At 37.0% G+C, this 13,524-nt stretch overlaps 1 protein-coding gene across 2 annotated transcripts in view; it reads left to right on the plus strand.

The window, feature by feature from the left end:
* LOC106526992 (partitioning defective 3 homolog B) overlaps window positions 1-13,524 on the plus strand; it is a 120,564-nt gene that overhangs the window by 12,624 nt on the left and 94,416 nt on the right. For both annotated transcript variants that reach the window (XM_014021736.1, XM_014021738.1), the window contains one exon: window positions 3,711-3,812. In XM_014021736.1, the coding sequence (XP_013877190.1) occupies window positions 3,711-3,812 (102 nt within the window). The remainder of the gene's footprint in view (window positions 1-3,710; window positions 3,813-13,524) is intronic.

A 13,524-nucleotide genomic window follows, 5' to 3' on the forward strand; every position in this document is an offset into this window, starting at 1 on the left:
GGGCAGTATTGGACCAATACAAGGCTCCATTGACTGCCATTATAATTTATTAAACATTAATATTTCAAAAAAGGCATAGCCATCATTTGGCACAGGGGCTTTACAGATATAAATTACAATGGCAGCTCTAGGACAAAGTATGCAGGAGGAGAAGCATGGCAAAGTTGAGATGACTTGGATGGGAAACGAATCACAATAGTGTGCATTGCATTGGCAATGCACACTGATTATACGTGTGTAGGCTAACAAGACAGATCTAATTTGTATATTTAGTGGGTAATTGTTTCTGGATTAATTGTCTTTTTATCAAACTTTCAGCTTCTTTAAACTTGAAAAGTGTGTTAAATGACAAWATGCCAAGATATTTGTAGCAGTCACAGAGCTCATATAGATCTTTGCGTTAGCTCGCAATACTTCTTGCGTACCGTCGCAAAAGTTGTTTACCACTGTTGTGCCTGCCGGTTTATTAACAAATTCACATGCTCACCATTAACGAGTTGCCTACTACTTTAATTCAGCTTCAAAATGAATATATCACACAGCCACACATGGAAGTATGTAATACTGTGGATATTTTAACACAGTGCAGCCACGCAACATCAATGCCAATTTCACAAACTTGTGGTGACACATCCTGTTTTGGTAACCGGATATTTCAAAATAAAAGTATTTAATTCAGTTCATACAAAACACACTTTAATGTGGGAATGCAAAAGAATATTGCGAGGGAATGCAAACTTTTGTGAGGCAATGCAAAAGTATTTTGCAGGTAATGCATAGGGCTGGGTTTCTCAAAGTGATTCGATTCACAGGGGCCTGATTCGATTCAGGACGATTCACGATTCAGTCTGATTGATTTTTAAATTAGTTAAGTATATCATGCATGCAGTAACACATTTATTTTGATATAGAAGCTATTCTCAAAGGAACTAATTCTGCAAATAGTAAAAACTAATTCTAACTTGGTGCATTGGTAAAATTATAAACATAAAGGGCAAACTTGTAAATTGGAGTTTAATCTTGAAACAAAATTGTCTCAAGTTTCAAAGGGTTTAAACTAAAAAGGAATTGCAAGAGAAAGTGTTGTTGGAAACATTAGACTTTTAAGAAAATAAGAATAATTCTCTTGATCACCAAGAAGTGATGGGGATAAGGCTGCAGCAGAAGAGGGATAATAAAAGTGTACTTCTGCCCAGTATTTTGAGCCTATGAAAATTGTACATTTGTAATGTTTCTGTTGCCTTCTGTTCAATAAAACTTATCAACAAGAAAGAAAGAAAGAAAGAAAGAAAGTACTTCAGCTAAAACATTCCATCACTGTGAATTACATTAAGATGTTTCTTAAATTTTAAAATAATATTGTTAACAAAACTATACGATTTTGTTAGACTGTCATCTTTCACACAGTTACACATGCAGAGGAGAACAGTTTCAGTCAGACGTTTACATACTGTAGTTTTGGTTCGAGCTGCTTGGAGCTTCGTTTCCTGCTACCGCATCCGAGCGCAAATCTTTGCAAACAAAAGTTGTCATGGTCTCTGTTATCTTTAAGTTCTGCTCAGAAACAGCTGGTAATGTTCGTGATTCTTTTGTCTCTTTAGTTTTGATCCAGACAACTTGTCAGGAGCTAACATTAGCACTGACCGTCAACCGCATGCAACTCTATGGCAAGCCAGGAAAGACACACAACATGGAAACATGCAGTTTCATCGCACACAACACCCATGGGGAAAAATCGATCTCATGACTTATGAATTGATTTTCCCAAATTTGAACGAAAATCGATCCAGATTGATTGAATCGATTTTGTTAACCCAGCCCTAGTAACGCAATAGTATTGCGTAGGAATGCAAAATAAATAAATAAATAAATAAATAAATTTCCCCATGTCACCTCGCGGGCTCCGTAGATCTTCATGTACCTGACACTGAAGGGGATAAAAACCCGAAACTGTGTTTAGTCACTTTGAACTTGCCCAAAAGCTTGACCTTTAAAAATCTAAAACTCTTCACATTAAATCGGGATGAAGTTTAWTACATCTTGAGTATTGCATGCGCTCTCTGACGGAAGTGTAGAATTGGCGTTTGAATAATTTTACATATATTCAATAACAAGAAGCTGCAAAGAATAATTACATTCAAGAACATACATTGCTCATAGAGCTATGTTTTTCTATTTTGAACAAAGCCATATGAATTGTTTCACCTATAGAGTTATCACCAAGGCAACACTACCTCCTGCTTTCTGTGATATTTTCAGTTCATTTCCAAATGTTGGATGTGTAACTGAAGTAYAGTATGTATAGTATAAAGAGTGCAAAGCAGAACCCATAAATCAATAAAATAGCCATCCTATTTTTATATCTTTGTGCCATTTTGAATAAATTCGGTRGTAGGGAATTCAGTTAGTTCATCCAAAACCTGTTTTGTGTAGATTGGCTTTTAGAGGGACATAGTGCCTTGTCCCTTCCACTGCATCTGACCCTGAAAGAATGATTTAATGAAGAACCCCTCTGTGTATGTTTTGATGGATACCTTTCCTGAGGCTGTGTGTTTTGTACGAGGGTGTATGTGTTGGTGTGCCGTCGTCTTAATATGTTGTTCAACAGCCAACTCTGTGTAGTCAGCTGTCTAGTACAGTGTCGTTGTCATTAATCACAGACCCAACACAGCAGAGGAAGGGGGTTAGGAGGAAAGGAGAATGGGCCAGGCGAGAGCTGTAATCTATACAAACCACCTAGAGAAAGATGCGGAAGATGTGTGGTGGAGAGAAAACAAAGGCGCGGGGAAAAGATGAGAGAGGAGGACATTCAGGAGGAGAWGCGTTTATAAATGAGAAGCATAAAGGACTTTCTGTGCAGAAGAATGTGTCGTTTGTCGCTGGCATAAGCTTTGACTTGATTCTTTTATMCTGAAAACGTATTATCCTCTTGTTTTCAGAAGCTGACTCAATTTCCTGAGGCCCTAATAAAATGTCTGGGATGTTCTGTTCAAAGTATGACAGAAGTACATCACAAATGCCGGCTTTATCACCATAAATTGACACTATTTTTATTGYTGCTAGTTTGGGAAGGTAGAGACAGATTTTCAGCTTCACTCCACCTTTCTCTTTCTAAGAGCTTTGCGTCTTTTAAGCACGGATTAAGATGTTTTTCTTTTAACAAGTCATTTTGCATATAACTGTTTTCCTTAAGGGGTTGGATTAAAGAGATGCTGATCAGACAAGAATCAAGCGCACTTCCTTAGGGTAGTTAACTTCTTTAGGGTGGTTAATCTGTTTTCAGGCATGTGTTTGACTCTATCAAATGCAGAAAAAAAAAAATCATTTTTATGAAAACCAAATGTTTGATGCCCTCACTAACCCAACACAATAAATATCTGTTTTGTGCCTTATAACCATAATAAATAAAAAAATAAAAAAACGTTGCTTAGAGCAGGGTTGTCCAATGAGGCTCACTATCCTGCATTTTTAGAGGTTTTTCTGTCCCAACACACCTTGTTTGAATGAATGGGTAACATTCTTCTGCAGAACTTGAAAAGATAACCCAATCACTGAATCTGGTGTGTTGGAACAGGAAAACAAGTAAAACATCCAGGATAGCAGCCTTCAAGGCCCTTGGCTTAGAGCCTAAATGTGCTCAGATGTTAAAATAAAGCTTTTAGGTTTGCTAACAAGCTATTGATTTAAAGTTGTTGTGCATTGTGTTATAGGAAGGAGATTTTTTGGTTCGGACTCATCATGTGGAGTACTGTGATGGGGGCATTCTGGACCCTGATGATATCCTCAGTGATCTGGTTGACGACAAAGACAAGGTAAGAATGTCTGGAGCAAAATGTCTTTTCTCTTTTTTCTGCTTTTGGTCTGATACTTTATTTAAAGTGTTAGATGTTACCTTCTTTGATATGAAAAATAAAAAAATAAGTARGTCCTCTGGACGGGTTCTTTTTTATTGAAACGTTTCTTCTCTCCTCCAAGAGACTTTCCGTCTGAGGAGTTCCATGTGAACTCAGCCTTATAAGCTCTGCCTCCACATGGTGAACGAACAGGTTGGTCACATGCAAAAGAGGGCCATCAGCCAAACAATAGGTCATTAGTGCCTTGATTGGCCCTATTGTTCATAGAGGGTCATGTGCCCCATCACCTGACCATCGTTGGGGCCCTGATTCACACCTTTTGCTCACAGGGGGCTRAGTCATACTTACAATAACAGCATTGTAGGAGGGGGACAACTGGACAAAAATGGCTTCCTTTACTCCTCTCAAATCAACGTTCTTCTGTATCAAGGATGAGAAGATCTTCATCCTTGAAAGATTGACAGCTGGCCTATAGATGAGTGTAAACTGTAGAATCCTGTCCTGTGGATAAGTGTAAACTGCAGAGTCCTGGCCTGATGATGTAGTTCGTCTGTGTTGGCTCATTCTTTTGAACAGTGGCTGTTATGTTTCCCCGATGTATAACTTGTCACAGTCCTACTGACACTTTAAACAATATTACTCTGTTTGTGCCGGGGAACTGGATCTTTGGGGTGAACTAATCTTTGTTGTAATGTACTTTGGGGTTTGAAAGCCACTGGGATGTCATGTTTAGAGAATAAACGTCTCAGTTTCTTTGAAACTCCTGCCACATATGGAATGACCACTGGTTTGGGTCTGGGTTTGTGGTCTTCATTTCTACTGAGGTGCGTCAGGACGCTTCTTTGATATGATGAAAAAAGAGCCAAAGACTTAAACATTTATTCTCTTGAGTACTACTTTTAAAGTAAAACCAACATGTGAGGTTAGCATTTACTAACTCTTAACTAAAGGCTTTGTATACTAAACAACTGGGATTCAAGTAATAACAGGTAACCCTCATCATCTAACACATGCCAAGCAAGTGCCAATTTGGGTCCCATATAGTAATTATTGCGTTTGAGTCCTCTATAATTGTTTATATGGATTTAGTGTAGGCAAATAGCAAAGTACTGTTAAAGTCTACCTATTGAATAGTCACACTATGTTTACTTAATACTGTTCAGAAAAAAAAAATGCATCTAGTAGTGCTTTTTTATTTTTTTGTATTGAAGTGTAAATATATGCGCATTCCCACTCTAGCTTATTGAGCTGCATTGGCCTATAAGTCATTCTCTGGGATTGAATATTGCCTCTCTAGCAAAAATTTAAAGGTAAAGGTTTTAACTTGCCTTCAGCAATAGGCAGTGTTATTAACTATCATGGTAAACCCAATTCATAGATTCACAGGTTTTGTTTCTTCCCCCAAGGAATGTGGCACTGTTTAACGTACCTTTGCCCTTTATGAAAGCTTACTTTTTGAAAACTGTCAAATAATTTGACATTATTAAAATRTGATAAATAGTCTAGATTAGGACGTTTTGAACCATGGATTAGGACATTAAACGTAACTCTCCAGGTGGCTCTTCACATTAAAACAGTGTCAACATGTTTTAATGAGCCTATGTCCTGCGGTGAGCTGAATTTTTCATTTAGGTCACTTCTAAAATAAAAATGGCTGAAGAACATGGTGCCTCAGAAATGTTATGTGCAAAGTATCCTTCTGCCTTCAGCTGTGTAGCTTAAGGGATGTATAAATTCTACCCAAGTTCTGGGAAATTATAAGCACTAATTAATAACAAAGTTGCTGTATTCGTAATTTGTCTTGAGGCCTGAAGCTCCTTTAAAATGAAAGGCTTTCTTTTTTTTTCTTCCTAACCAGGATTTAAGGCTCTGTTCTCTAAATGTCACGCCCATTATTTGTCTTTTTTTTTTTTTTACAGCAAAACAATTCTTTATTGAAAGTTTAGCTACAGCTGGATAAAAAATGTTTAAAAATGCTCACCGCACTCATATTGAGGGCTTTCTTCTCAATATTAACACTGACCTTGCACAAAGCTGTGACTAATGAAAACTATCTCAGCTGTAAAGAAATATTATTCACACATGACCTTTTCAGAAAAATCTGATTATTCGTCAAAAGCGCCAGTGACATGAGCCAAAGCGTGGGGACCACATGAATTGGTAAGAAGAGCAATAAGAGCCTGGAGACCAACAGCTGACCTGAGAGATTATTATTAGGAAAGCCAGTTGCCATGGTTTTAAAGAGTTTCAGAAAGCGTTGTCACTTTGTGCCACTGTGGAATAATCTGCAGTTTTTTATGATGGAAACATAATCTATAATGTTGCTCCACCAGTGAACAGGGAAACCATGACATATGGACTACATTGGCTTTGTTGCTACAAAAAAAAAAAAAAAAAAAAAGAAAAGAGTGAGATGTGTTTGAACTCAATTGTTTTTTTTTTACCATTTTATTTGAGTATTTGAATATGTGTAATAAGCTATAACTTAGAAATAAAAAAAGAAAGTGCTACCCATGTTTTGATAATTTCTTTCTGTTAAAATTTAAATTAGTTTATTTAATGAACGTGAAGAGGCCTTACTCTCTGGGAGTCCATGCTTATAAAATACAGTCAATATTAAATATCTGGCATTTTATGACAAATTGCTTTACCACTGTTATGGTGCGTTCACACCGAACGCAATTTCAGCATCAGGAGCCTCAGGTTTACATGCAAAGTCTATGGTGGACGTGCTTCAAGCAACGTCGGGAAGTGCTGCGGCGCCTCAAGCGCGATTAGAGCAGTGCGATTTGAACRATTTGAACGATCTGAGCGTTCGACGTGCTGAGGCGCAAATCGCTGAAGTTAGAAAATCTGAACTTTTGCAGCTCGACGTGCCGCGTCAACCAATCAGAGAGACTCCACAGTGTGACGTAGAGACATATTTCCCGACGGGACAGTTTACTGAATGATGTCCACTAACCTGAAACAGATGGAGAGGAGCTCTTTAGCTGAAATTGAGTGCCTGCGGTCGGTGTCCTGACAGGAGATATTCGCACCAATGCGTGGCAGCGGCTCATCAGACTGGACTCGGGACAAAAATAGTCCTGAAAGCGAGCTGTGAGCCTCTCCCGCAGCTCCTGGGTGATGAAACTCAGAATGTCTCTGAATTATCTGGTGAATTAATTAATTATCTGATGAACGTGACATGCTCTTGCTCTCTGTAAATAAAGCAAAGCCACTTCCTCGTCCGACATCAAACAGAGCCCGACAGAGGAGGGAGGGGCGGGGAGGCTCTTGCCGTGCAGCGCTTCAAGAGCTGACCTGTGTCTGACCTCAAAGTGCACAAGCGACCAACTTCAGCGTTGGCTGCAATTTGAAGCTGAAATCGCGTTCGGTGTGAACGCAGCATTAACTGAATTGGTGATTCTGAGTGAGTTCATGAATGACTGTCTCTTTTGTCTATATGTGGCCTTGTGACAAACTTACTATGGATGCACGATATATTGGCGTTAACATTGGTATCGGCCGATATTGGTCATTTTTTAGAGTATAAACTGKACAGATATTAATGTCCGATATTGACTTCCCACTAGGGCTGCACGGTATATACGAGATGGTAGAAAGGATATGAATTTGTCCTACGATAGAAATTTACCCTCTACCATCCTGTCGTCAGTTACGTCATCTCACCTGTGTCAACAAGAGACAACTAAGCAGGAGGAGTTCGAAATATTCTGAAAATAAATGAAGAAATAAAGCGTTTTAAAACACGTATATAGAGAATAAATCCTTAAAATTTCCCCCTCCCGTTGTAGAAAAGTTACACCGTGTTGCTGTATCATATCCTCCCTACCGCTCACGTCGCACAGAACGAAGCTTTAACAACCGTAGTTTTTTCACACCCAAGTTGTCGGAGAAAAAACTTATGTATTGTTACCCACAGAGGTAATAAAAAAGACGTGGATGTTCGTTCAGTCATAAATCCATCTTGTTAATGTAACAGTCGGATCTGCTCTGAAAGCAGAGCAGCAGCAGAAGCTCATTGTATGGCAGGCAGATATAAATTTTTTTTGGCTTCACCCCACTTGCATTCCAGTTATCGGAAATTGTTTTATGACAGGASTATGTGCAGCTTAAGGCCATTAAGGTACTGTCACACTAACATTTTAGTGAACTTATGCCAACTTAGAATTTTTTTTTATTTCAAAATGACTAATTTTACTTGGAAGTTCTGGTTATAGCATCCACTTTATTTTGATTTTGTTGAAAATTTGAGAAATGTTTTTGTTTGTTGTTGAAACTGTTTTGCAATATATATAAAACATTCTTTTGTACTTCTGTTATGCTCATTTGTACTACAGCAAAAATGCTGGGTTTGATTATGATTACAGTATTCTGCAAAATAAATACTCTAAAAAATTACATTATCTTTGCTTTTTATGATAATTTTCTCTGCGATATATATCATTATTATCGTGAAGGGATTCAATTTACACCGTGATATGAATTTGAGGTCGTACCGCCCAGCCCTACTTCCCACTTTTATTTTTGTTTTTCTGTTTTGGAGGTGMAATGGTTGGTYGAGTGGTATCTGTTTGATCATGATAGTGATATTGATGCTGCGCAGCCAGGAATAACTGAAGTAGAGAGCCTTGTCAGAGGTCTGGTTGTTTATTTTCTGTGTATTTGTGCATATCTGTATATAAATAATTTGTGTGTTTATGTAATATTGGTAAATATTCGTTATTGGCCATAAACAATAATCATATCGGATATCAATATCAGCTGGAATTTTCAGATCCGATGCATCCGTGCCTCTTGCACAGTGACCTCTGGAGGTCAACACCAGCTCCCTCACAACCCAGCACAGAAAAGTGTGTAAAGAAACTGTATAGGTGGACATTAAGTGGTCAAGAGGAACATGTCATTTAAAGGGTTTCCATCTGTGAGGGTTTTTCTTTATCAGGTTGTCAATTTAGTAAAACTATTTTGTAGGGATGAGCGTTGAGGCAGCCAGTTGTTTTGATATATTTTCATCAGTTGTAGCACATGGAGAAAAAAGAAGTTAATGGTTTATGTAAAAAAATTGTCTAAATAAACATTACATTAACTAAAATTTTGAATAGCACAGTTGGAAAGGATAGATGTTTCTGTATAATGTTAATAAAATACAGAAATTAACATCTTTGTCGGGGAACTCAACTAAAATCGAGTTCTTAATTTTGTCTCGAATGTTGTCCCTTCTGAAAAAGAATCACAGCATCTTTTAAATTCAGTGACAGTTCTCCAAACACTTGATGAAATCCTCAACACAGCACCAAAACACAAACATAAAGGCACTTCATTCTTAAAAAAAATACACATTTCAATACTCAGATCAAATGAAGTGGCACAAACTAATTCCTGTAAAAACACAAACGTGGTGAAAACCACTGATACACTAACACACACACACACACGCACACAAACGCACGCACAAAACACATTTACAGAATGATATGAAGCAATGCACACTTCTGAGCACCAAAGATTGAATATAAAATGAAAGTGTGAAATATTCATTGAATTCTGAAGCGGGGCTTTCATAGTATTACTGAGCTGAGATGAATAAATGGCTCCTAATCCCAGATGAGTGTTTTACTGTAGGCAGTCAGAGTCTGCCTGGCTTTAGATTTATACCCATAAAGAAAACAAAGGATAGTTGAAGTCTGATGAAAACATAAGTCAAAATGCAGTTAAAATCCATGGCTCAATTATGGAAGTGATAACTATTTTGTCAAAAGATATGGAAAAAAGGGGTTTGTACTTTTTGGTGATCAAAGTAATATTTATTTAGTGAGCAACTGGTATGTTCCTCTTAAGATTCGATTGTACAATATTTAAATGTATTTACTTGACTTAATAATGACAACAAGCACATTAACCATTTAACCAACTGAGTTTATGAACAATAAAACTGAATAGTCTAACACAGGGGTTCTTAACCTTTTTGACCTCGGGGCCCAATTTGTTGAACATAAAGTGACACGAGGCCCAGTCCGACATTACCATGCAGATCAAAATGATAATTATTCTAAATCTTGCTTTAATTTTTATTGTATCACAACTTTATCATAACTAACGTAACTAAATTAAATACACTTACAGTTTAAAAGTAAAACTCCTGTCAAATAATCACAAGACATGATTATGACAAACATTTTTATATTGTAACCTGCCCATAACAATTATTTGAACAAATACAAAGGTCAGTCAACAGACCACTCAGGCTTATCAGCACAAATAACATAATAACAAAAATAGACATTTCAAAAAATAAAATTGTTGGAATAAAATAAAAAATGTATAATGTAAATGTTTCAAATTAAAAAAAAATATAAAAATAAATTTGATAAAGTACAAATGAAAGAAAATATAGCATTTTTAAAATTTGCAACCAGAAACTGCTTTTCATATTAGTGACAAACAATAACAGTAACAACAGCTTTTTGACAAATTTAAAATATCTTTAAAATACATTGAAAATGTTTAAAAATAAACTACAAAAAATAATTTAAAGTGCTAATTAAAATATAGTTGTATCTGCAACTGTATTTGATAATGGTTTGAACTTTGAAAACATTGCATGGTAAAAACATAAGCTGCACTTCATATTAGTGAAAAACTTTGGCATTTTTGATGGGTTACCTTCATTTTTGCTTCTTTAATTTAAAATAAGTTTCCATTCTCGGCAGGTTTCTAAGGTTCTTCTTCTACATATTAAAAAGTTGTTAAACATCTGAGTGGCACACTACTGCTACTAGTGGTGAGAAAGTATATTGCACCTTATTCAAAATCAATGCGGTCCCACGGCCCTTTGCGGCTTAAAAAACTGTTGTTCTTTTGAGGCCCTCAAGGTGGCGCTCGCGGCCCCATAGGTTAAAAATCTCTGCTCTAACATATTTTGTAAACTTTGTAATAAATTGATTTTCTGACAGTACAGTTTTGCCATTTGTTACTAATTAGGTTTCACAAAATTGTTGGAAAACTTTAAATATGAAACTTTCAAAAAATAAGGTTTTGGGTTTGAAACTATAACTGAAGTTTCATAAGATGAACTTTAAGTTCAGTACTGCTAGTTTAGCAGGTGCCTGYCTAGAATCTACCCAAGCCCACCCATTTCAATAACACCCTCATACAGCTATATAATGTGCCATGTGGAGTAACGTTCTGTGTGTAGTTTTTGCAAGTTGACTTTTAGGTCACCATACAGTGACACTCCAGAAAACGCACACACTACCCCCCACACACACACCCCTTTTTGCCATTACCCTAATGTCTCCCTTGTATGCTGTTTTTCAAGCCCACTCACAGCTCTATGCCAAAGAAAATGAAAAGTAAGCAGAAAATATGGGTTCCCATCAGCATTTTTATGTTGCTGGAAATGTATTTCCTAATGCATTTTTCCCATATAGTCGGTACGCAGGGAGAGACTCACAAACACCAGGGTTTGTTTAAAAGGTTAGTAATGGTAGAGAGCTGCTGGCGAAACACTGACACCTTTTATATAATGAATGTTTGTTCAGAGACAATAATGCCATGTGTACATTCAACAATGAGTTGTTTTGAACAAATTTAGGATAACAAAAAGCACTCACTGCTTTGCCTGCAAACCACACCCTGAACAGTCATTTGTCCTGTTTTATGTAGTTTTTTGTAACACACATTTTCGATGGCACTTCTTTGTTTCTGTTAGGTAAGACAATCTAATGCTCCTTTTTGTAAAAGAGACACAACAGTGTATGACACTGGAAAGTAAATTTGTTACTCCTGAATATCTACTTTAGTTTATGCTTTCTCTCCCAGCTGGAGCACCTTGTTCCTTTACTATTTTATTAAAGCCTATAGCTACGTTTCCATTGACCATGAAAATGCGCAAATTAGATTTTCGAAAATAAATTTCCTCAATGGAAACACGTCAATTTCGAAAAAAAAAAAACCCCTTCCTTTTTTCGACAAAATGTTTTTACGTTAGGGTAAGGTGGTTTTTCGGCCGTATCAAAATTGGTGTGTTTTGCAAAACTGCAATGGAAACACTTTTTTAGCATCATGGGAGTCATGTGATCAACAACCAGCTGTTTCTACTGGCTAAAAAGACGACGACGAAGAAGACAACAAGAAGTAGAAGTAGCAGTAAAATGAACAAAGTAATATACTCACCGACTACAATTTCCCCAAAACGCTGCATACGTAGCCGCTCCCAAATATAAGGGGCTTGTCACTCGAAAGCCTCGATAAGATGCCGACGTGTCCTCTGATGGCTGATGATGAGCGCTAGTCGTGGTAGCAGCATGCTATGTGTTTACATCCATGGTCGCCATGTTTGTAATGACTTATTGTGAGAACAAGCGTATTCACGCGCGACTTTAATAGCATTTTTTACTTAATGGAAACACTGCAATTGTGAAACTGTGTTTTTTGACGTAAACAGAATATTGACAAAATTTTGCGCACATTTGCAATGGAAACGCAGTTTATGACACATTTCTGTTTTATTCAAGTGACAAAAATCGGGATCAAAATTGGTCAGAGATGCTAATTAGTGAATTATGCCAGACTAACCGTTGCTATTCACTCCAATACCACACCTAAGAAAAGTTCAACATATTGTTTATTAAACCTCTCATTGTACTTGTACACCCCATGCACATGCCATTATAGACAGCAAATAAACCAGTGTTATGTGTGAAAGCAATAAGCAGTAATGCTTTTTTAGGGGAAGGTCAATATTATTCTCACCAGTTGGCTACTTCACGGAAAAGGCTGTGGGGCCAAAGGTGACTGCAGTACTGTTCTGTGTGTATATGAGTGTGTATTTGTGTGTGAGTGAGTAAGAGTGAAGAGAAAGAAGCAGAGATGTTATCCTTCCTGTTCATTCACTTAACCTTTGTGACCTGACTTCTCACGTGGAAAGAAAAATATAACTGAACTGAGTTGGTCTGGAAGATCTAATGATGAATATAATTAGGGAAGACTATAAAAACAGATGACTCGAAAAAAAAATACACTCAATTTTTAAACTATTCACAGCATTAGGGCCGGTTGAAATCCTAAAGACAGAACAGGCAGTCTAAAGCAAAATCAAGTCATGGAGAAGTCCGAGTGTTTTATGTACAAACACATTTATAGTGAAGACCACAAAGGGCAACCAAMCAACTGATATTTCAACATAAATATGTTTGCATAATGTTCACTCCTGTTATACAGAACAAGACTTTAATAAATGTGAAATAATTAAGTAAATGAACGTGATCTCATTCTTTTATAGCATACTGAATTTTAATTAAACTTGAAGACAATCTTAGAGAGACTCAGTGATGCTGGCACAGCTGCAACAACGTTGCTTCATTAACATTTAACACAATGCTAATATGATTTTTAAGCTTAACACAGAGTTGCAACATGAATCATGGGGTTTGTTGGATGCCTTATTTGTTGTTAAAYTGACTGGGATTAAAGTGTTTTGATCGAATGTGTCGCAGGCCACCTACAGGAATTATTCCTTCGCAGTGTTCGACATGGCACGTTTTTTTCTAATCCCTTTCAAGCCTCATTGTTTTGATCTTGGTCACGGTTAAATTAATGTTGACATGTCAACCAGCAGCACACACACACACACACACACACACACACACACACACACACACAC

Source organism: Austrofundulus limnaeus, unplaced genomic scaffold, assembly GCF_001266775.1.
Source record: "Austrofundulus limnaeus strain Quisiro unplaced genomic scaffold, Austrofundulus_limnaeus-1.0 Scaffold303, whole genome shotgun sequence".
Classification (NCBI taxonomy): Eukaryota; Metazoa; Chordata; class Actinopteri; order Cyprinodontiformes; family Rivulidae; genus Austrofundulus; species Austrofundulus limnaeus.